At 42.2% G+C, this 23,584-nt stretch overlaps 2 protein-coding genes across 2 annotated transcripts in view; both read left to right on the top strand.

Moving 5' to 3' along the window:
* Positions 1 to 23,584, top strand: part of LOC124615377 (probable ATP-dependent RNA helicase DHX35) — a 223,802-nt gene that overhangs the window by 27,363 nt on the left and 172,855 nt on the right. Inside the window, exon 4 of the mRNA XM_047143203.1 lies at positions 13,899 to 14,113. Coding sequence (XP_046999159.1) covers positions 13,899 to 14,113 — 215 coding nt within the window. The remainder of the gene's footprint in view (positions 1 to 13,898; positions 14,114 to 23,584) is intronic.
* The window catches only part of LOC124615379 (ceramide phosphoethanolamine synthase), a 46,113-nt gene continuing 37,254 nt past the window's right edge, over positions 14,726 to 23,584 (top strand). The window contains exon 1 of the mRNA XM_047143204.1: positions 14,726 to 15,792. The gene's annotated coding sequence lies outside the window, so the exon portion shown is untranslated. The remainder of the gene's footprint in view (positions 15,793 to 23,584) is intronic.

Below are 23,584 nucleotides of genomic sequence, written 5' to 3'. Positions count from 1 at the left end.
ACAATCTCGGACGGCGGGGTGTTCACTTTGTTCGGCGTGTTCAGAAGGGTCCTAAAGATAATCGTATTGATACTGGTGCCTTTATCCTGGCCTTTGAAGGGGATGCCCTTCCTGAGAAAGTTAAGATTATGGTCTATCGCTGTGATGTGAAGCCGTACATCCCACCTCCTATGCGGTGTTTTAAGTGCTTGCGTTTTGGCCACATGTCTTCTCGCTGTACCCAGGACCCTCTCTGTGGTGACTGTGGACGTCCACTCCATGAGGGGAGTCCCTGTGTTCCCCCTCCTGTATGTGTAAATTGTCATGGTAGTCATTCTCCACGTTCAGCAGATTGCCCAGTCTATAAGAAAGAAAAAAAGATACAGGAGTATAAGTCTCTTGATCGTTTAAGCTACACAGAGGCCCGTAAGAAATATGCACGATTGCACCCTGTGTCCATGACATCTAGTTACGCCTTGGTTACATCTTCATCCCTTCCTCCCCCTTCCTTACCCCCATCCCGGACCCCTCTCCTTCCCCCCTCCCCTGCGGCTCCCACACCTTCTCCTCTGGGCGCCGCTCCCCCTCCCCAGCCGGAGAAGTGTCCCACTCCTTCGGCGTCTGCCGGTCAAGGGCGCCTCTCCCGGGACGCCCCTTCCCGGCACCTTCCAGGTCAAAGGTCTGCTGCAGCGTGGCGACCGCGAGAGCCGCGGTCTATCGGCCCCCAGGTCGCCCGGTCTCTTTCTGTTCCTGATCTTGCTGCAGCTGGCTCCATTATGCCACACAGCCCTCCTCGATCTCAGCCTGAAAAGAAGAAGAAACATAAGTCCCGGGACAAAGAGCCTCTGGTGTCACCGGAGGTCCCTTCCCCGGCTTCACAACCGGATTCTGACCTGTCGTTTATGGATGTCGCCCCCTCCTTGTCGGTGACGGGTGGGGACCCGGCGGTATGACTGGATTTAGCGTGTTCAGCCCTCATTTAAACCATCGTTCTGTGGTTTTCCAATGGAATTGTAATGGCTACTATCGTCACCTTCCGGAATTGAAATCCCTTCTTTCGTCCTACTCAGCAGCTTGTGCGGTTCTCCAGGAATCTCATTTTACTGATGCTCACTCACCGACCCTCCGTGGGTTCCGTGTTTTCTGTCGAAATCGGGTCGGACCCTTGCGGGCTTCTGGTGGCGTTTGTACGTTGGTCCGTACAGACATTGCTAGCACGTGGATTCCTCTCCAAACTACATTGGAAGCGGTTGCTGTTAGGGTCCACTTAGACTCTGCAGTCACAGTATGCAATCTTTATCTCCCTCCTGACAGGACTCTTACACCTGCTGCCTTAACCACCCTTCTTCAGCAACTTCCTCCTCCTTGGGGATTTTAATGCTCATCATCCTTTGTGGGGCAGTGCCTTTCCATCTAGACGAGGTCTTCTTATAGACCAATTTATTGCAGACCACGACCTGTGCCTTCTTAATGATGGCTCCCCTACTCATTTCAGTGCTGGTCATGGTACCTTTTCTGCCATTGATCTTTCTCTTTCTTCTCCCTCTCTCCTCCCTTCATTACACTGGTCGCCACACGACGACCTTTGTGATAGTGACCATTTCCCGTTGATTATCACGCTCCCTTCCCGCTCCCCGATGGACAGGTTACCTCGTTGGTCTTTCCACCGCGCCGATTGGCCTCTATATACTGCACAGGTCGAGTTTTCTCCCTCTTTGTCGGGTTGTATTGATGACGTCCTACGTGACGTGTCTGACGCGATTGTTCGCGCTGCTAACCTTGCTGTCCTGCGCTCATCTGGACAATTTCGTCGTCGGCAAGTCCCGTGGTGGAGTACGGCCATTGCTATTGCCATCCGTGATCGCCGTCGAGCTTTGCAACACTTTAAGAGGCACCCATCTGTAGCCAGCCTTTCTACCTTTAAGCGCCTTCGCGCTAAAGCCCGTTATTTAATCAAACAGAGCAAGCGGATATGTTGGGAACGATTCGTTTCTTCCCTTGGTTCCACTGTCCCTCTGTCACGGGTATGGGCTACACTTCGCTCTCTCCAAGGTTGCCATCGGCAGTCCACCCTCCCAGGCCTTCACCTCCCAGATGGCATTTGTACGGACCCATTAGTTCTCGCAGAACATCTTGCGACCCATTTTGCAGTGGCATCAGCGTCGGCCTCCTATCCAGCTGCTTTCCTTCATCAAAAACAGCGGGCTGAAGCTGTCACCTTATGTTTCACCACTTGTGAGTCAGAATCTTACAACGAACCTTTCACTGAATGGGAATTTCTTTCTGCTCTATCTTCTTCTCATGATACGGCCCCTGGCCCAGATTCCATTCATAACCAGCTGCTTCAACATCTCAGTGCTCCACAACGGCACCATCTTCTTCGGGTGTTTAACCGTATCTGGCTCCAGGGTGACTTCCCTTCTCAGTGGAGGGATAGCATTGTGGTTCCTGTCCTTAAGCCTGGTCAGAACCCCCTATCTGTTGACAGCTATCGGCCAATTAGTTTGACCAATGTTGGTTGTAAGTTACTTGAACGGCTGGTAGCCCGTCGGCTCACTTGGGTCCTCGAATCTCGGGATCTATTGTCCCCTTACCAGTGTGGCTTTCGAGAGGGACGATCTCCAATCGATCATTTCCTTCGCTTGGAATCCGCAGTTCGGCAGGCTTTTTCCCAGCGCCGCCATTTGGTTGCAGTGTTTTTTGACCTTCGCAAGGCCTATGACACGGCCTGGCGCCATCACATCTTACTAACCCTTCATCAGTGGGGTCTTCGGGGCCCACTCCCGATTTTTATCCGCCAGTTCCTGATCCATCGGTCATTCAGAGTTCGAGTTGGTACTGCTTTTAGTTCTCCACGGACCCAGGAGACGGGCATCCCACAGGGTTCTGTCTTGAGTGTCCTTCTTTTCCTCATTGCTATCGATGGACTTGTGGCCTTTGTCGGTCCCTTGGTCGCCCCTGCCCTGTATGTGGATGATTTCTGCATTTGGGTTAGTTCCTCCTCGATGCCATCTGCAGAACGGCAGCTCCAGGTGGCTATACGGCGTGCCTCTGCATGGACCCTCTCACACGGGTTTCAGTTCTCTCCTTTAAAATCGCAGGTGGTCCACTTCTGTCGCCGTACTACGGTCCACCCTGATCCAGAGCTCTATCTCGCTGCACAAAGATTGCCTGTGGTTCCACAGTTTCGTTTCCTAGGTCTTCTTTTCGACAACAAGCTCACTTGGCTGCCCCATATCAGACTCCTGAAGGTAGGTTGTTTCCGTAAACTCAATGTCCTTCGCTTCCTTGCCCACTCCTCCTGGGGTGCGGACCGTTCCCTCCTCCTCCGTCTTTATCGTGCTCTAGTTCTGTCATGTTTGGACTATGGTTGTCAAGTTTATGGTTCAGCTGCTCCTTCCACGCTGCACGTGCTGGATCCAGTCCACCATCGTGGTGTCCGTTTGGCCACCAGTGCCTTCCCTACTAGCCCTGTTGATAGTCTCCTGGTTGAAGCTGGGATCCCCCCCCCCCTTTCTGTTCGGCGGTCCCAGCTTCTGGTGTCTTATGCCCTTACTATCCGTTCTTCTCCCGCTCATCCTTCCTATTCTATCCTATTCCCAGACCATGGACGTCGCCCGCCTGACTCCCGCCCTCGGGCGGGTTTACCGGTTGGGCTGCGCCTTGTGTCTCTTAACCGTGATTTTCGGCTTCCTTCTTTGTCCTGTCTTCCTTGGTTAGTTCCTCGGCCTCGAATTCGGATGGATCTCCGCCGCGGTCCGAAAGATTCCATCCCCCCGGTGGTGTTCCGTTCCTTTTTCCGCCAAATTTTATGGGAGTTTCGGGATGCTGTTGTTTTTTACACTGATGGCTCTAAATCTGCTGATCATGTTGGGTATGCCTTCACGTCCTTTGTTGGAACGGAAAATCATCTACTGCCACCCTCATGTGGGGTGTTTACTGCGGAATTGATGGCAATTTCCCGGGCCCTTACCTTTATTAAACAATCCAAACACAACCGCGTTTTGTTATGTACGGACTCGATGAGTGGCCTTCTTGCTATTGACCGGTGTTTTTCGCGCCATCCCTTGGTCTCTGCCATCCATGACCATCTCGCTGATCTTCACCGTGCTGCTTGTTCCATTGACTTCCTATGGGTCCCGGGCCATGTGGGTATCCCGGGTAATGAGCTCGCTGATCGTTTGGCTGGGGGAGCAGTTACTTACCCCCAGTTTTCTGTAACCCCTCCTGCAGCGGATTTACGGCTTCACATCAAATCCCACTTTGCACAGTCATGGGCCAATTCTTGGGAGGCTACTCCACTGTCTAATAAACTTCGTGCCATTAAGGTGAATCCAGGTCCATGGCGTTCTTCCTTTAGCCTCTCCCGCAAGGACTCGACCACACTGTGTCGTCTCCGCATTGGCCATACCAGGCTGACCCATGGTTTCCTTTTGCGTGATGAGCCACCCCCGCTATGTGGTTGTGGAGCCTTCCAGTCAGTGGCCCACATTTTGGTTGAATGCCCCCTTCTTTTGGCTCTGCGTGCTAAGTACAGACTCCCCCACACTTTACCTTTGATGTTGGCTGACGATTCCCGGATGGTCTCTCTGGTTCTAGGTTTCCTCCGGGAGAGTGGTTTTTATTCTCAGTTTTAAAGTTTTTAATCTCCCTCTGGTGTTGGGGCAGGGCGGTGAGTGTTTGGGTGTCTCCCACTGTAGGCAGTGTTCAGAGATTCCCGATTCACCTCCCTGACCGGAATCCTCTTTTCTTTCCCTTTTACTCTGTTTTTACCCCTTCTTTTTAAGGCTTGGTTAGTTTTCCTATTCCCATACGTACTTTCTGCATTATAGCAGTTGTCCCTTTTAAGTCACAGGTGGTCTTGCCTATGCTGCTTCAGCATAGTGTTGGGTTCGTTCTCTTGCCAACTTCCCTCACTTGTTTTTACTAATGACAACGTGACTGCCCTTTTACGTTTCCCCTTTATCCGTTTTATTTTTCTGACTATACTGAGATGTCCCGTTAGCAGAATGGAGTCCATTTGAAACAAGGGACTGATGACCTTGCTGTTTGGTCCCTTTAACCTCAAACAACCAACCAACCAACCCAATGGACAGGTTACCTCGTTGGTCTTTCCAACACGCCGATTGGCCTCTATACACTGCACGGGTCATGTTTTCTCCCTCTTTGTCAGGTTGTATTGATGACGTCTTACATGACGTGTCTGACGTGATTGTTCGCGCTGCTAGCCTTGCTGGACTGCACTCATCTAGACCCTTTCGCCACCGGCAAGTCCCGTGGTGGAGTACGGCCATTGCCATTGCTATCCGTGATTGCCATCGAGCTTTGCAACACCTTAAGAGGCACCCATCTGTTGCCAACTTTATTACCTTTAAACTCCTTCGGGCTAAACCCTGTTATTTAATCAAACAGAGCAAACGGATATGTTGGGAACACTTTGTTTCTTCCCCCGGTTTTACTGTCCCTATGTCACGGGTATGGGCTATGCTTCGCTCAAAGGTTGCCATCGGCAGTCCATCCTCCCAGGCCTTCACTTCCCAGATGGCTTTTTTGCAACGGCATCAGCATCAGCCTCCTATCCTGCTACTTTCCTTCACCAGGAACAGTGGGCCGAAGCTTCTCCCTTATGTTTTACCCCTTGTCGGTCAGAATCTTACAATGAACCTTTTACTGAATGGGAATTTCTTTCTGCACTTTCTTCTTCTCATGATACGGCCTCTGGCCCAGACTTCATTTGTAACAAACTGCTTCAACATCTCAGTGCTCCACAACGGCAACATCTTCTCTGGGTGTTTAACCATATGTGGCTCCAAGGTGACTTCCCTTCGAGGGATAGCATCGTGGTTCCTGTCCTTAAGCGTGGTAAGAACCCCCTATTTGTTGAAAGCTATTGGCCAATTAGTCCGACAAATGTTGTTTGCAAGTTACTTGAACGGATGGTAGCCCGTCGGCTCAATTGGGTCCTCGAATCTCGGGATCTATTGTCCCCTTACCAGTGTGACTTCTGAGAGGGACGGTCTCCGATCATTTACTTCACTTGGAATCCGCAGTTCGGCAGGCTTTTTTCCAGCGCCATCATTTGGTTGCAGTATTTTTTGACCTTCGCAAAGCCTATGACATGGCTTGGCACCGTCACATCTTACTTACACTTCATCAGTGGTGTCTTTGGGGCCCACTCCAGATTTTTATCCACCAGTTCCTGTTCCATCGGTTGTTCAGGGTTCGGGTTGGTACTGTTTTTAGTTCTCCTTGAACACAGGAGACTGGCATCCCACAGGGTTCTGTACTGAGTCTACTTCTTTTCCTCATTGCTATCGATGGACTTGTGGCCTCTGTCGGTCCTTTGGTCCCACTGCTCTGTATGTGGATGATTTCTGCATTTGGGTTAGTTCCTCTTCGATGACCTCTGTATAGTGGCAGCTTCAGGGAGCTATACGACGTGCCTCTGCATGGACCCTCTCCCACGGGTTTCAATTCTCTCCTCTAAAATTGCGGGTGGTCCACTTCTGTCGCCGTACTACAATGCACCCTGATCCAGAGCTCTATCTCGCTGCACAACGATTGCCTATGGTCCCACAGTTTCGTTTCCTGGGTCTTCTTTTCGACAACAAGCTGACTTGGCTACCTCATATCAGACTTCTGAAGGTAGGATGTTTCCGCAAACTCAATGTTCTTCGCTTCCTTGCCCACACCTCTTGGGGTGCGGACCGCTCCATCCTTCTCCGCCTTTATCATGCTTTAGTTCTGTCTCGCTTGGACTATGGTTATCAAGTTTATGGTTCAACTGCTCCTTCCACACTTCACATGCTGGATCCAGTCCACTATCGTGATATCAGTTATGCCACCGGTACCTTCTCTACTAGCCCTGTTGATAGTCTCCTGGTTGAAGCTGGGATCCCCCCCCCCCCCTTTCTGTTTGGCGGTCCCAGCTTCTGGTGTCTCATTCAATCGCTGTCCATTCCTCTCCCACTCATCCTTCCTATTCTATCCTGTTCCCAGACCATGGACGTCGCCCACCTGATTCCCGCCCTCGGGCGGGTTTACCAGTTGGGCTCCGCCTTGCGTCTCTTTGCCATGATTTTCGGCGTCCTTCTTTGTCCTGTCTTCCACGCCCCTCATTTTGTTCTGACCATTGACGACACGACTGCACTCTTACATTTTTAAGCCTTTTACCTTTTATTGTTCTGACTTTGCTGAGATGTCAAACTATCTGAATGGACCACATATGAAACAAGGGACTGATGACCTTGCTGTTTGGTCCCTTCAACCCCAATCAACCAACCAACCAACCATCCATCCAATACAGGTAGCTGTAGGAAACCCAGAAGTATCAGTGTAAGATCAAAAGAAATTCCTCCCACAAGTGAGAATATTAAAATCCTAGTGGTAAACTGCTGAAGCATTCAGCAAAATGCCATAGTTTGAAGCACTTGTGAAAAACAGTGGAGCTCACATAAGACTTTGTCCAGAAAGCACGTTGAAACTTGAAATTGATAGCAGTGAGATTTTTTGGGGAAAATTTAAGTGTATATTGAAAGGATAGGCAAATGTGAAATGGAGGTGGTATATTTGCTGTAGTAGACAAGAAACCCAAATCCACTGAGATAGAAATTGAATCTGCTACTGAGATTGTTCAGGCAAGACTCAATGTCAGGGGTGGGCATAAAATGATAATTGGATCCTTGTATCACCTACCAGACTCATCTTCTGATGTAACCAAAAACTTTAGAGAGAACTGCAGTTAACTTGTACCTAAGCTCCTCAATCATATTGTAATCGTCGGTGGATACTCCAATCATCCAACAATTAATTGGGAATACTACAGTTTTGTTAGTGGTGGGTGTGATAAGACATCCTGTGAAACTTTACTAAATTCCTTCTCTGAAAACTACCTAGAACAGATGGTTAGGAACCAAACTCATGACCGAGCGAGGTGGTGCAGTGGTTAGACACTGGACTCGCATTCGGGAGGACGACGGTTCAATCCCGTGTCCGGCCATCCTGATTTAGGTTTTCCGTGATTTCCCTAAATCGCTCCAGGCAAATGCCGGGATGGTTCCTTTCGAAGGGCACGGCCGACTACCTTCCCCGTCCTTCCCTAATCCGATGAGACCGATGACCTCGCTGTCTGGTCTCCTTCCCCAAACCAACCAACCAAACTCATGATGGAAATATATTGGATCTAATGGCAACAAATAGACGTAACCACTTTGAGGATGTCTGCGTTGGAACTGGTATCAGTGATCAAGATGCATTTCTGGCAGCAGTGATCACAAAAGTGCAAAGGACAACTGAAATAAGCAGAAAGATACATATGTTCAGTAACCTAGATAAAATATCAGTAGTGTCATATTTCAGTGAGAAACTTGAAATTTTCAGCACAGATCAGGAGCATGTAGAGGAACTGAGGCTCAAGTTTAAAAGAATAGCTGACCATGCAATGGGTAGACATGTACCCAGTAGAACAGATCATAATGGGAGGGAGGCTCCATGGTGTAAAGTCACTGTAAAGAAACTTCTAAGGAAACAGATATTACTGCATAATACTTGTAAATGAAAGCATAGGGCTACAGAAATAGAGATGCTGAATGAAATGTGATTGGCTGTCAAGAAAGCAATGCGTGGTGCCTTCAGTGACTACCGCAGCAGAATATTCTCAGATACTCTTAACAAAATATATATAACTACATTTAGTTACTTCAGTTTTCTGAGAGACAAAAAAAAAGTAATTTATTAAGAGTCAAAGAGTATAAGGTGAAGTACTTGTGTTGTCTGAAAACATCACGGCAAGAGTCTTTATAGCCTAATCCATTATAATCCTTAACCCTCTGTTTTGTAGCAGTAGTACTCTGTTAAGGTGAATGTCTGCAGCACAACCCCATATTTCTGTACAGTAGCTAAGATGGGGACATATTGTCTCTTAATACAGTTTTAAGTGTGTGGGTGGGCAACATTATGGACAGTTGGCTAAGAAGATATAGCCCATTGCTGACTTTTTTACATACATGTGGCTAATCCACTGGAGGTTCGAGTTCAGATGGGCCCCTAGAAATTTACACTTGTTTGCTTCCTCTGCCACTATGCCGCATACCTCATTTATGCATGAGTGGTGTGAGCTGCCAGTTGTAAATATTTGCATCTGCGATTTATTTACTTTGACCTTTAATCCTTGTGCATGAAAATATGAACTTAATTTTAGTATTCCATTACTCGCTGAGAATTTCACAATTCTTTACCATGAAATAAAACTGAGGTGTCATCAGCATAATTTACAATGTGCGAGTTTGTGGGCTGTACAATGTCATTAATACATGCTAAAAAGAGAAAAGGTCCAAGAATTGAGCCTTGAGGAACTCCGTGTGTCACTGTTTTGCTTGTGGATTTACAGGTTAAGATCTTATTGTCAGTTTGATGTGTAAGGTTGGTACTCAGTTTCAAATTCACCGGATAGGTGGATAGAAGTTTCATTGATGAATCACTGATATTATATGCCCACTTTTTTTTGAGAGAAGCTCATGGTTTACTGAGTCAAAAGCTTAGCTCAGGTCAAGGAATATTCTGGCTGTGTGCATACCCCATTCTATATTGCTATATACTTTATGGAAGAAACTGGTAACAGCAGTGATCATGCTGAGGTCTTTCCTAAATCCATGCTGCGATTCAGGAAGCATTTTGTTTCTTGAGAATGTTGTGAGTTGTGATAGGATAACTGTTTCAAATATTTTACTGAAGGTAGGGGTTAGTGATATCAGTCTATAATTTGAGACTACTTCTTTACTTCCCTTCTTATGGATTGGCTGTAAACACTTGCTTTTAAGGCATTTGGGTATATGTTTTCATTAATACTAATGTTGATAAGATAGGTAAGGGGTTTAGTTATTTCATTGGCACATTTCTTTAACACCACACTTAAGATACCATCCTATCCAGATGAATACTTGTTCTTTAGCTTTTGCATTGTGTTATATATTTCCTTTTCATTCACCTCCATAAATTCGAGCTCTGTACCATCCGTGACATCATTTGGTGTGGCAGCTTGTAGATCTAGAATAGGGGCTTGTTGGTCAAAAGGAGAGATAAAATGCTTACTGAATAAATTACATACTTCATTTGGATCTTTCACTAGATGGTCCTCGTGTCTAATGCTAACTGGTTCACTCTGTCCCTTGCTGGTGGCTTTACTATGTTTATTGATTAGTCTCAAGGTTTTCTTACTTGCCCATGTTGGCTGAACGCTCTATTGCATCACTGTTTATCTGTTTCCTTAAGTGTAAAAGGTCTGTTTTAAGTTTTTTTCCATTGTACTTTTCCTTAACTATATGTAGCTTTGTTTCCTTATACATATTTCCGCCTTAACTTAATCAGCCTAGTTATAAGTTTCAGCCTAGATTACTTTAAAGATGAGAGTTGGTTATACCCTGGTTATTTCGTTGAGAGGGCAGCAGCAGTTGAAATGCTTCAGCACTGTCCTATAAAAATTTTTTCCATTTGTTTTCTGACCGTTTAGTTTGGTAAATAGTGTCCCATTTCTCCTCTGCTAACTTAGTTCTGAAGGTGCTGATGTTGGTGCTATTCAGGATCTACTTCTTCTCATTTATCTTAGTTGCTGTTGGTACAGCTAACACCTGACAATAGTGATCTGAGTAATGAAAATCAACACTTTGAAAGTTAACACTGTCTTATACATTTTTGTTGACCATTACATAATCTGTCTTACTGGAGCTTGACTTAGTTACTCTAGCATCAGAGTTCGCTATATTTGTGAGATTATATGAGTTTAATATACCTGTTATTTTCGAATAGGTTATACCACAGGAGTTTGCATCAATATTTCATTCTCCAACTATGCTAAGGTTAGTGGGGCCTGTTTGTCTAATTGCCCTGTTATGTCTATCAAGATAGCACAACACATCTGTATTTGGTGGGCGGTACATTCAAATAACTTTGTTTAGCTAAACTGCTTGAATGAGTGTTTATGCAGACCACAACACCAGCCATTTCAATTTTTTCTTCTTTGCAGTGTTGTTCAACAAATGAGATTTTCTTAAATGGAAGATTTTCATTTACAAATATTGCCACCCCATCCCCTTTGTATTGTTGCCTACATTAACTATGTGCTAACACATAATCATATAATTTGTGATACTCAATTTCATTGTCTTTTAGTCCATGTTCTGTAATTACTAACAGTTGTGGTGAATTCTCATCCACAAATACTGGCAGCAAATTGAGTTTCTGCCTAAGATACTGCACATTTAAAGGCATTATCCTAAAGGGCACTGATATTTTACAACACTTTGTGACATGGTCTTCTGAATCAGTTGAATTATTACTCAAGTCTTTAACAATGCCCTGTAATGACAATTTACTCATTTCCAAGTAAGTTTCTTTGCCATGTTAGCAGGGTTCTTTCCAATCCAAGGGGTTTAGTTCAGTAAAATCATGTTGCTTGAAATTGAGCCTAAAAAAAATTGTTGATTATAATCCAAGATGATCGGGTCTGTGGTTTTATGCAGCTCCTCACAAAGTTCTGTTATCTGGTGCACTAACTTGAGCTTTCTATTTCTGTTTAAGTGAAGTCCGTGCATGGTATGTTCTTCACATTTGTTTGCTTATGTCTATTGATTGCACATGATTTAGTTTTTTTACATAGTTTCTGCACTTCTAAATTATAGTGCTCAATTTCTGTATTAACATGTGACCACTGCAGGAGATCATGTCACACTGGAAGGTTTATTAGGGTAACATTTGTGTTGTATAGTTTTGGCAATAACTTCCTGTAAACTGGGGGCACTGACTTGCTCTTGATTTTGTAAACATCGTTGACACTGCCAATGATTACAACATGGTCAACTTTTTTCAGATTGTTTGTTTCTGATATATTCTCGTCTACAGCACTTAAAGTAGCTCCGGGTTCAACTTTTGCGAATACAGAATATTCATTGTGCAAAGCTTCATGAAGGGGAGCTGAAAGGCTTTTTCTGTGGCTGTCCACATACAGTAATAACTTTTGTGCTTCGAGGCATTAGATTTTTTTGTTTTGGTATTTATCGGGGGATTCATTGTATTTACTTTAGCTTACACTGTTTGCTGGCTGAGTCTAGTGCTAAAAACTTATTCGATGCAACTTTCACACAGTTTCTAGTGCTTTGCTTTTTCCACTTCCATCACGGTTTCGTGTTCTGTTTTTGGACTTCACTGTAGTCCACGTCAATTTATTTGTGGTTTTGACATATTCTGAGTTTGATATTACATTTGTTTCGCCATAAACAACACTTTTTTCTGGAATGAAATTTTTCACTCTACAGCGGAGTGTGCGCTGATATGAAACTTCCTGGCAGATTAAAACTGTGTGCCGGACCGAGACTTGAACTTGGGACCTTTGCCTTTCGTGGGCAAGTGCTCTACCAACTGAGCTACCCAAGCACGACTCACGCCCCATCCTCACAGCTTTACTTCTGACAGTACCTCGTCTCCTACCTTCCAAACTTTACAGAAGCTCTCCTGCGAACCTTGCAGAACTAGCACTCCTGAAAGAAAGGTTTGCAGGAGAGCTTCTGTAAAGTTTGGAAGGTAGGAGACGAGGTACTGTCAGAAGTAAAGCTGTGAGGACGGGGCGTGAGTCATGCTTGGGTAGCTCAGTTGGTAGAGCACTTGCTCGCGAAAGGCATAGGTCCCGAGTTCGAGTCTCGGTCCGGCACACAGTTTTAATCTGCCAGGAAGTTTCAACACTTTTTTGTTTGCATATCACGTTCAACAATATCAATACGACTGTTTTTTGTGGGTATTTTCCACCACTGTTTCCACTAGACCTCAAACTTTTTTCACTTAGTTTTTTGTTTCCTTGTTTCAGGAATGCTATTTCTTTCTCGAGGATTTCAAAATCACTGTTAAATACCTTGATAATTTTGTTTTTTGTGTGGAGAAGAACTTCAAGTTCGTCATGCATACAATAACCACGGGTCCAACAAATATCGTCATTTGCGAACTTCAGGTTTATGTTCACATGCCTCTCATGTAACTGGAAGTTGCAATCCATATTTTTTACATTTTTTACGTGACGAGGTATTATAAAATTGCTTTTTTACTGAGACTGATGCAGCACTGCACTGACCTACTGACACCATCTTGCCTGTTCTTTTACCACTGAAAAGATTAATGAAATAAATATTAGTGTCAGTGGTGTTGAGAAACAGCTGAAATCATTAAAATTGAACAAAGCTCCAGGCCCCAGTGGAATTTGGAAAGTGATAGAACTTTGTATTGTGTATATAGGTTGAAACACAAATATACCTAATTTGAATAATAGGCTACACAGTATTTTAAAAAATACAAATCAGAAAATAAAACTTTAATTTGCTTGACTAGATAGGATAACAATGTTACTTTATAGAACTAATTTCTTCAAATAACACACTCAGAACTTATGAACTGAACCTTAATTAGTGCACACAGAAATGGTACACTCTATCAGAAATGTTAATCTAATAAAGGTAATGTATTCCATACTTAACCGTTTCATTCCTGTTCTTCTTTCAGCCCATTACTAAATACTTCATGATTGATTTTATCTCGCAGTAAATTTCTGTAGGAATCTTTCATTTAGCGAACGTTTCCCAGTCCGGAAACATACTGTACCTGACATTCATGTCTATGAAATTAAAACATGGCACAGTTTTCAGCTGTAGACTGTGATATATAAAAGTTAGTAGGTACAATTAGTGTCTGTGTCAGAGCTGATATTCATTGGTTGCCATTAGACACTGGTACTACATACATATTTTCATATTGTAAGTCTTTAACTATCATTTCATATTGCAAAACAGTATGTTCACAACAATAATAGCTCAGCATTATGTTCTGGGGAAAAGCTAGTGGATTCTGATGTGACACAATACTTTGTTTTTTTGTGATTTCAGCTGAAAATTGGTGGGAAGAGGACAAGTCTGAAATTGATCCAAATAATGCCACGACATTTGTGTACAATCCGTATGTCTCATTTTCATTGGAACAGCAGCGTCAGCAGTTGCCAATCTTCAGCAATAGAAGCCATATATTGTACCTGTTGGAAAATTTCCAGACATTAGTGCTTGTGGGTGAAACAGGCTGTGGCAAAAGTACTCAGGTTCCTCAGGTGAGATTAAAATGAAAAAACTATGCACTGAAATTTCGCTGATGAAAATCAATTAGATATAATTAATGATGAAGCATTGTTTCAATATCTTTCTCGTGCTTAACATTATAGAACTGTCAGATTGTGTTTATGCTGCAATTCTAACATACATTATGCATTTCTAATAACAAAAATAGATATTTTTCATTTTTTCCAGATTATACAACTGCTCTTTATTATTGGAATAAGTTACAGTGCTTGCTTAATGTATCTCCGATAATCAAAACTCAAAATTAGGAAAAAACTGAAAGACTGAAAGAACAGCTACAAATGGAAAATATAGAGTGAAACTGCTTGTAAATGAGGTTTTTAGCATTAATAGAAATGATCAAATGTAACGTTAATGACTACTAAGTAAATAGTCAAGAGGTGATGATTTTTTGGATGTTGTAGAGCTTCTTATTTTCCATTGCTAAGAAATATCTGTAGATAGGTGAGTTCCACCTTATGCAAGACACCATATTTAGTTTCGGGTCTCGCCATATAGAAGGTTAAACTGTCAAAACTGATGTTCACAGTACTTATCAAATGGAAGAAATAAGTCATAGGGCAACCAAGCATTGGGAAGTGATGGTATACAAACAAAATTAAAATTTAAGAACTGTTAATATATACTACGATCTGGTGAAAACCTGAGTTGACACATGTAGAAAGATCGTGAGTTGGAACATATAAATAGATTGGGTTTATTTGTAAAGGCTATGGGAATGAGGGTAAGTGTCCGTCAAAAAATTCAAAGTTATGGGGTTCAGTCCTCAGTTTGTCTTAAAATTTTGAAAATGCTAATTTGCTCTGTGATTCAGAATGAATGTTAATTTGTTAGACCTCGTATAACTGGTTGGATAAGTAAGTTCAAAGGTCAGAGGAAGGCATGGGAATATTGCGTCTAGTGGCACCATGCCAAGTAAAGACTTAAGTGTTCAAACCCTCTTTGTGTTGAGGACAGCTTTATGTTTTCTACTTGGGTGAAAATGTTATCATGCTGAAATTTTATGTGAAATAAACATGTAAATTCCTAATGAGTTCAAGGGAGCTTGAGAGAAAGAAACATGTGACTGAAGAAAAGACATTGTTAATCAACCCAGAAAGATTTTATTGGAACAGTATGAGTGAAAGACACAGAATAGGCAGGAAATAAATTTGAAGCTATGGAACTGAAGGGAGAACTGTATTTACACTAGACCAGACGTAAGAACATGTGTGCCTTAAAGGTATCAGTGGTACATCATAGAATAGCCTTCTTTAGGGGACTTGATAGGATAGTAATAGCTGTAGCTCAATTGTGATTGTCTAGGTCCACGAGACCCACTGTAATTCACAGCATGTTCATCAACTGAATTCTGTGTTGTGATGATAAAAACCAGGCTGTTCCAGCTCACGTACCTGTCGGTGGATGGCAGTGCACGCATAGGAAGAGGTGGACAAACAGCTGATGTGCAAGCAGTCAGGCAGTCACCCTGTGCCTACGCAGTCCTTCTACACTGGCCAAGCACTTGTGGGCAGAGGTGGCCAAGTGCATCATGCATCTGCAGAATGTGTGCAATTGAGTCACCAGCTGGCAGTAGCTGTGCCTGCCCGAGGATGAGTTGAGGGTTGCGTGAGCGTGCCCACACCCTATGGTTTAGTGTTGGAACAGCCTGGTACAAATCATTCATCCCTATTAGCTTGCTTTTAAAATCTTATTTACATAGTGCCTGGTTTAGTACTGAACAGCACTTATCTTCCGTGGTGATGGATCACATGAATGGTGTTTGGGTGCTCTCCTTTGGATGTTCTATGTCACTTCTATAGTGTAACAGCAATAAAGTTTAAAGTGCATGCATAAGTGATTTGTTGTGGTTGGTGTCACATATTATGACATGAGAGTAGTAATTATATTTATGCCTGTATTGCAAAACCTATCCATTTCTGAACTGCTCTTCCAGCCTGCACTGAACTGGGAAGGGGGTGGGGGGTGCATGCATATACTTGTGGCAATCTAGGTCAGCATTATTTGTGTCATTGAATACTGAAAAGTGTTTATAAACTGGAAAGTGCAGGTATCGGGTCAATTAATGGAGCTGGTCCGTTTTTTGACACAACTATTAGTCTCCAAGACACTGAAGGGATAACAGTGTCTCTGAGGCACTGTTTGAGAATGTGTTTATCAAAACAATATGACTGTTGGCAGAGAAACTTATTTATGATCTGGGCTAAAGTCTGTTACTATCTAATGGGTAAATGATTTGGAAGTATCTTCTTCAAGAGCAGTTCACTGCCATAGCACACTGGTCTGCGTGTCTGGAGTTCGATTCTTGATACGGCCAGGGACTTTTCATTGGTGGGAGGACTAGAGTGGGCTTCACTCAACCTGGTGATGCCAGTTGAGAAACTACTTCAGTGATAAGTAGAAACTCTGAGGTCTAGAAAGCCAATAAGGGTCAGGAGAGTGGTGTGCTGACTCTTTAAGCCCCTCCATATGATGCCATTTATGGAGGGTGACACAGTGGTCAGTTGGTCACAATTGGCCCATCAGAGTATGAATCTGGAGCTTTGGTTTTGCATGATTTGTTTCAAAAGCCATGCACCAGAGGATGGTTTCCAGTATGGTGCTTATGTGGCACCAGTTAAGACTTCTTTGGTGCATTGGTTGTCGGGGTAATGGGTATAGAGCTGCATTGGTATATTAATAATTCAGTTTGAAGGAAATCAGGAGATCGATGGCTACACTTAAAACATACTTTGTGTGAGCCTATTTTTAGAATTGTTAAATTACAGAGAAACAACTTACACAGTGTAGGGAGGAAGGTGATGGGTGATCCAAACTGTTGGAATAATGGCAATCACTGTTGAATACTTGAGGTTATGTATTTTGGTTTCAAATCAAATAATAACTGATGTTCATGTCTTACAGCTGAGCATACTTTCCAGTGACATTATGATTTATTTAAAAAAAAATCTTATTCAACTGTACTTTACACCCTCGTACCATCTGAAACAAAATAGGTCAGTGTCTGTCTGTCTGTCTGTCTGTCCCCACCCCGTCTGTCATTCTGTCTTTCATTCTTCAAAACTATATTTGCCAATTCAGTGATACTGTCAGTGGTGGCTCATGCAGACTTTTTTCAGTGTTTTACAGTGTGGTGGCCCATAGTTATTTGACTTAAAAGGGTAGTAATCACAACTAAATTGAATATGTTAATTTTACTTACATAAACTGGATTGTTGAAATATATTTAAATTCTATAATTTTTGTGAGAAAAAGTAAAGTGATTGAGGGGGGAAAAAAGCCAGTGGTAGCAGCGGGAATCGAACCTGAGCCAACAAATAGGCAGTTGATGCACTTGACCACTGGACTATGAGACTCACATGTGGACCGCTGCTTGAAAGTCTGCCATACTCTATGTGTAAGTCTTCTGAAAACTAAACACTATTGACATGTTTAGACATCCCATCCAACTGATTGACAGGTGTGGGTGAGTTACTTCCCTATGTTGGTGAATAAAAACAGTTTCAAGTACTTATATATAACGTGTTTTTTTTTTTTTTTTTTTTTTTTTTTTTTTTTTTTTTTTTTTTTTTTTTTTTTTTTTTTATGTGCTATCATTTTCAGGAAACCTTGTTTTGACATCTCGAACCATTTATGAAATGTGATGATTCTTATGATTGCAGTTTGCAGTGTGCAAGGACTGAAATAGGCATGTAGCACACAACCATCCACCCAATATAAAAACCAGTAACTTAGAACAAAATGAGATATCATTCTGCTCTCAATTTTAAATAAAATTTCAATATAATATTTAAATTTCATACACAGCATTGCAGGGGCTAAAATCACTGTATGCAATGCTTTACTTTATTTGATGCAGCACTGTAACTATGATCCATAATGAAAAGGAAATTCAGTCCTTTATCAAGTGCAGATTACAGACTGAAAAAAAAAAAAAATTAAATAAATAAATTGCCTAATGGCTTCCTTAAAATTGGATAAGTATTTCATAGTGGCTGGAACACTCTCTCAGCACAGGTAGCAGCATTAGGCGAGTAATACAGTGACAATGCAGCCGCTCTCAGCATAGATCGTAGAAAGCACTTTTGTAGCAGTCAGAGGGTTAAATTTTATGAGGATAGTTTAACATTGTGAGGAATAAGATAAAATGAAGGAAAAAAAAGGTCAGTAGCAGCAGGAATTGAATCCGAGCCTACAGGTTTTCAGTCAGTGCACTTGATCACTTGGCCATGGTGCGATTATGTCAACTGCTCCTCTAAAATCCCTCCTACTCTACACTTGCAGAGTATTTTACATGCAGTGCTCAAAGAATAATACTGACCTGGTGCTGTGAGCAATGTAGCAGCCTCAGTGCCGGCAGGTATGATACCAGATCACAGTCTGTGCAGTTGTAAATGAACAGCTGTGTCCCTTGTCAGAGTTGATTTGTAGTGTGGCTGACCATCATTTTAGCATTTGACACTGGTTTTTATTTATCACAGTGTGTGCTAAAAACATGTTTTTGTCTATTTCATATGCATACCAGTGTGCATTAGAACAGAATTGACATAATTTTAGTATGATTTCTGGTTTGCATCTGAAAAGAAATGGCATAAATTTAGTTTGATATTTACAATGTGCTGTAACACATTATCATGTGATCACCAGCTCCCACTTGCCATCACATCTGCCAAAAGATCTCTCTTCTGTTAGCAGCTAGTTATGACTTAAGTTTTCTGTATCATCATCAGGGGTTGTGAATAATCATCACCAGTCTGTTCTAGGTATTCCTAGAACTCCAGCTGTCAGTTTGGTATCTCTTTGATGTAAACTTCTTGATGATCACTTGAGCCCTAACGAATTTGACAGTGATGCCATGGCAGTACAGTTAAGATGTAGAAGTTACATGGACGAAAGGAATGATAACATCAAACTGCACATGTACCACAAGATTGTAATATTTGTGTCTCACATATTGTGATCTTCTGATGCTGATCACTAAAGATGCAGGTCATGTTTTCAAAGAAGTTGGCAACTGAACAACTATACAAAATTTTTGAGTGAGCTTGGAACACTCTGAACAATCATCGTTTCCTCATTGACTCCATCATTCATTCATTACATCTGTATAACTCTTCTCTTCCTTGAAGTTTATATTCTCAGTCTGTTATCATAGGACCTATAATTTTGCGAAGGATCTTGTGCTCAATCTTTTCACTTGTGTACAGGTATTCAGTTTGATCACTCTGTTGTAGTGCCTTGAGGTTAGCTTTTCCTTGTGGTACATGTGTTGCACAAAAAGTAGTGGCCTTCTGTTATTGGCTTCTTTTCTGCTATTTTCATCTGCACTGTTTCACCAAGGTATCTGGAACTGTACACTTCTTCTATTTTACTGTACTTTTTCAGATTATGTGGTGCTGTTTGGATGTTGATTACGTACTTTGTTTCCTCAAAAGAAATTTGGAGGCCAGGTTTTCCTGCCTATTCCTTCAGTGTGTTTATCTGCTCTGTAGCTGTCTGTTTCTTAACCATATATCTAGGTCAAAGCAAAGAACTTTTTTCAGTAACCATTTTTGGCTAATTTCTTTTCCCATTCTCAAATGACCTCCTCCTCAACACACAGCAGAAGAGAACTGGGGACAGTATATCACCGTGTTGGACTCCAGTTTCAGTTAAAAACTTTCTCCCATGACTTTTACATTTGCATTTGTTTACATTGAAGTTTGCTTGATAATACTCTCTGTTTTAGAGCACACCCCAAATTCTTTCACAATGTCAAACAATACTGACCAGTTGACCCTATCATAAGCTTTCTTAAGTTGATGAAGACAACTACCAGATCCTTAGAGAATAATTTTCCAGTACTCTTTTTCAGGCTCCAAATCTGCTTGACACATAACCTTCCTTTGCAGAATCTGCCTCGATATTTGCAATTTTGATGGTCTACTTTCTCAATCAGACTGGCCTGCAATGCTTCAGAGAGTACCTTGCAACTTTGAGGTATGATAGAGATGCAGTGATGATTCTTGAAATTAGTTCTATCGTCCTTTTTATTTTTACAGAGGATGAATCACTCCAGCTTTCCATTCACCATACATTATTCCAGTTTCTCAGATTTTTCAATCTCTTAATAATATGTCTGCGTTAGCAGAAGAAATTAATGATCAAAGTCCAAAACAATTTATTGGACTGTTCAATTAACCAAAACAAATCCTCCAAATGTAACACCAACACAACAGTGATCCGTCTTCGAATCACAACTACACACAAGAATAAGATAGAAAACAACTGAAATAATGTCCTACTAGTCTCCGCCAGAGACTTCTCAGATATACCAAGCGTAATCCAGAGATCAGTGAGAAGTTCCAAGCTGGGCTGCCGGGGCGGCAGCTATCCAAGTCTGCTGTCGGCCAATGAACTGCCGATGTGTGGCCTTTATAGTGATTCGGTGGATGAGTACCTCGGAACTATTTTCCGTCACGTGGTTGACGTGTGAAAATAGTTCAGAGATCTGCGGCGACCTCTTCCTTATGTTTATGTGGGCCGGTAGTGGCCCCTGGTGGCGCAGGTGTCTTTGCTGTGGTGTTGTTGTTGTGGTTGTTGCTGTGGCCGTTCATCAATATTGCCTGTCAGTTGTATAGTGCTTTGGTGTGCCTGCGAAGGCGGGCAACCCGCTGCTGCAGGCTGTCAGTTTGATTGCTGATACTCTAGGTGCCGCGATGTCTGGTGGAGAAGGCCACAGCACTTAACTTGGAATTAATGGCGATTTCCTCTCCACTTATCAACATTTCCGCTGTGGTTGAGTTTTCCCCAGTGTCTTTCTTGTTTTTCAGTTTCACGAAATCTTTCGGCAGTTCGTCAGGAGTAAGAGTAATAGAATTGTTGTTTATTTGCTCTGGAAATGTTCTTGGACATCTTGCTCTGCGTTCTTCACTTTTAAGCAGTGTTCCAAAATTCTGGGCTAGGATGTAACAGTTCTCTTCATTGTTCACTGCTGCCAGATTCCCATCAGCCCTCTTGAAGTTAAGACCAGGATAGCCATTTATACTCGTATGCTGCTGGGAGGTACTGTAAAAGTTCCTCCTACTGTTCCTTGTGAATTCTGACTTGGTGCTTATGATCTCGTCAATGACTGTGGCTCTTTAGGCTTTATGAAGGGTTTTTGTTGTCTACTTCTACATGTCTTCGTACAGTGAGTTTATATAAAATGTTTATGAAACCAAAATAGACAAAACATAAGTTAATGGGAGGAGTGACACGTGAGGAAACTCTTCAGTTTCAGTTTGAAAGTGCGTGAACTACTGCTAAGGTTTTTGAATTCTTGTGGTAGCTTGAAAATGGATGCAGCAGTATACTGCACATCTTCCTGCACAAGAGTTAAGGAAGTCCGATCCAAATACAGGTTTGATTTCTGCTGAGTATTAACTGAGTGAAAGCTGCTTATTCTTGGGAATAACCTGATATTGTTAACAAGAAATGACTGTAAGTGTGTGTGTATGTATATATAAAAAACAAAGATGAGGTGACTTACCGAACAAAAGCGCTGGCAGGTCGATAGATACACAAACAAACACAAACATACACACAAAATTCAAGCTTTCGCAACAAACTGTTGCCTCATCAGGAAAGAGGGAAGGAGAGGGGAAGACGAAAGGAAGTGGGTTTTAAAGGAGAGGGTAAGGAGTCATTCCAATCCCGGGAGCGGAAAGACTTACCTTAGGGGGAAAAAAGGACAGGTATACACTTGCACACACGCACATATCCATCCACACATACAGACATAAGCAGACATTTAAATATGTCTGCTTGTGTCTGTATGTGTGGATGGATATGTGCGTGTGTGCAAGTGTATACCTGTCCTTTTTTCCCCCTAAGGTAAGTCTTTCCGCTCCCGGGATTGGAATGACTCCTTACCCTCTCCTTTAAAACCCACTTCCTTTCGTCTTCCCCTCTCCTTCCCTCTTTCCTGATGAGGCAACAGTTTGTTGCGAAAGCTTGAATTTTGTGTGTATGTTTGTGTTTGTTTGTGTGTCTATCGACCTGCCAGCGCTTTTGTTCGGTAAGTCACCTCATCTTTGTTTTTATATATAATTTTTCCCACGTGGAATGTTTCCTTCCATTATTTATATATATATATATATATATATATATATATATATATATATATATATATATATATATATATATATATATATGAGACAGGCCATTGTCAAAATACCCAGACTTGTGAACAGGAGTCGACAAGAGGTTCACAAACTACACCACTTATTGCCCAAACCGCCTGTTTGAGCCAAAAATATCCTTTGAGAATGGGAATAGTCACCCCGAAATATTATACGATACATCATACACGAATGAAAATCAGCAAAGTAGACTACTTTTCATGTCAAACTATCACTCACTTCAGATACCATTCGAATAGTAAAAATGGCAGCATTAAGTCTTTGAACGAGATCCTGAACATGTGCTTTCCATGACAGTTTACTATCTATCTGAACACCTAGAAATTTGAACTGTTCAATTTCACTAATTATATGCCCATTCTGTGAAATTAAAATGTCGTGTTTGTTGAATTGTGTGTTAGAAACTGTAACAACTGAGTCTTACTGTGATTTAGCATTAGTTTATTTTCTGCAAGCATGAATTTTGGTCATGAACTGCACTATTTGAAACAGAGCTAATGTTGCACACAACATCCTTTACTACCAAGCTAGTGTCATCAGCAAACAGAAATATTTTAGAATTACCTGTAATACTAGAGGGCATATCGACTGTATAAATAAGAAACAGGACTGGCCTGAGCACTGACCCTTGGGGCGCCCCCTACTTGACCGTGCCCCTCACACACCACATAATAGCCATTCTAAACACTGTGAATAATGACCTTTTGCTGTCTGTTGTTAAAGTAAGACATGAATCAGTTGTGAGCTACTGGTACTCCCCGTATTCCATGATGGTCCAACTTCTGAAGCAGTATCTTGTCAACAGAATCAAACGCATTAGTTAAATAAAAAAAAAAGATGGCTAACATTCGAAACCTTTTGTTTAATCCATCCAGCACCTCACAGAGAAAAGAGAATATAGTATTTTCAGTTGTTAAACCCCTTTTAAAACTGAACTGTACATTTGATAGCAAATTATGTGAAATAAAATGATCAATTATCCTTATACACAGTCTTTTCAAGAAATTTAGCGAATATTGATGGTGTAGAAATAGGTCTAAAATTCTCTACAGTATCCCTTTCTCCCTTTTTATAAAGCAGCTTTACTACTGAGTGAGTGCTTTAATCATTCAGGAAACTGACCATCCTTAAAGGAAAAATTAGAAAACTGGCTAAGTACGGGGCTAGCATGTGCAGCGCAGTACTTTAATATTCTGCTAGGTACTCCATCATATCAATGAGTCCTTAGTCTTCAGTGATTTAATTATTGACTCAATCCCCACCTTGTCAGAAATACTCAGA

The sequence above is a fragment of the Schistocerca americana genome, chromosome 5 (assembly GCF_021461395.2).
Source record: "Schistocerca americana isolate TAMUIC-IGC-003095 chromosome 5, iqSchAmer2.1, whole genome shotgun sequence".
Lineage (NCBI taxonomy): Eukaryota > Metazoa > Arthropoda > Insecta > Orthoptera > Acrididae > Schistocerca > Schistocerca americana.
Note: the sequence above shows the minus strand (reverse complement) of the source record. Positions and strands in the feature narration are given on the sequence as shown.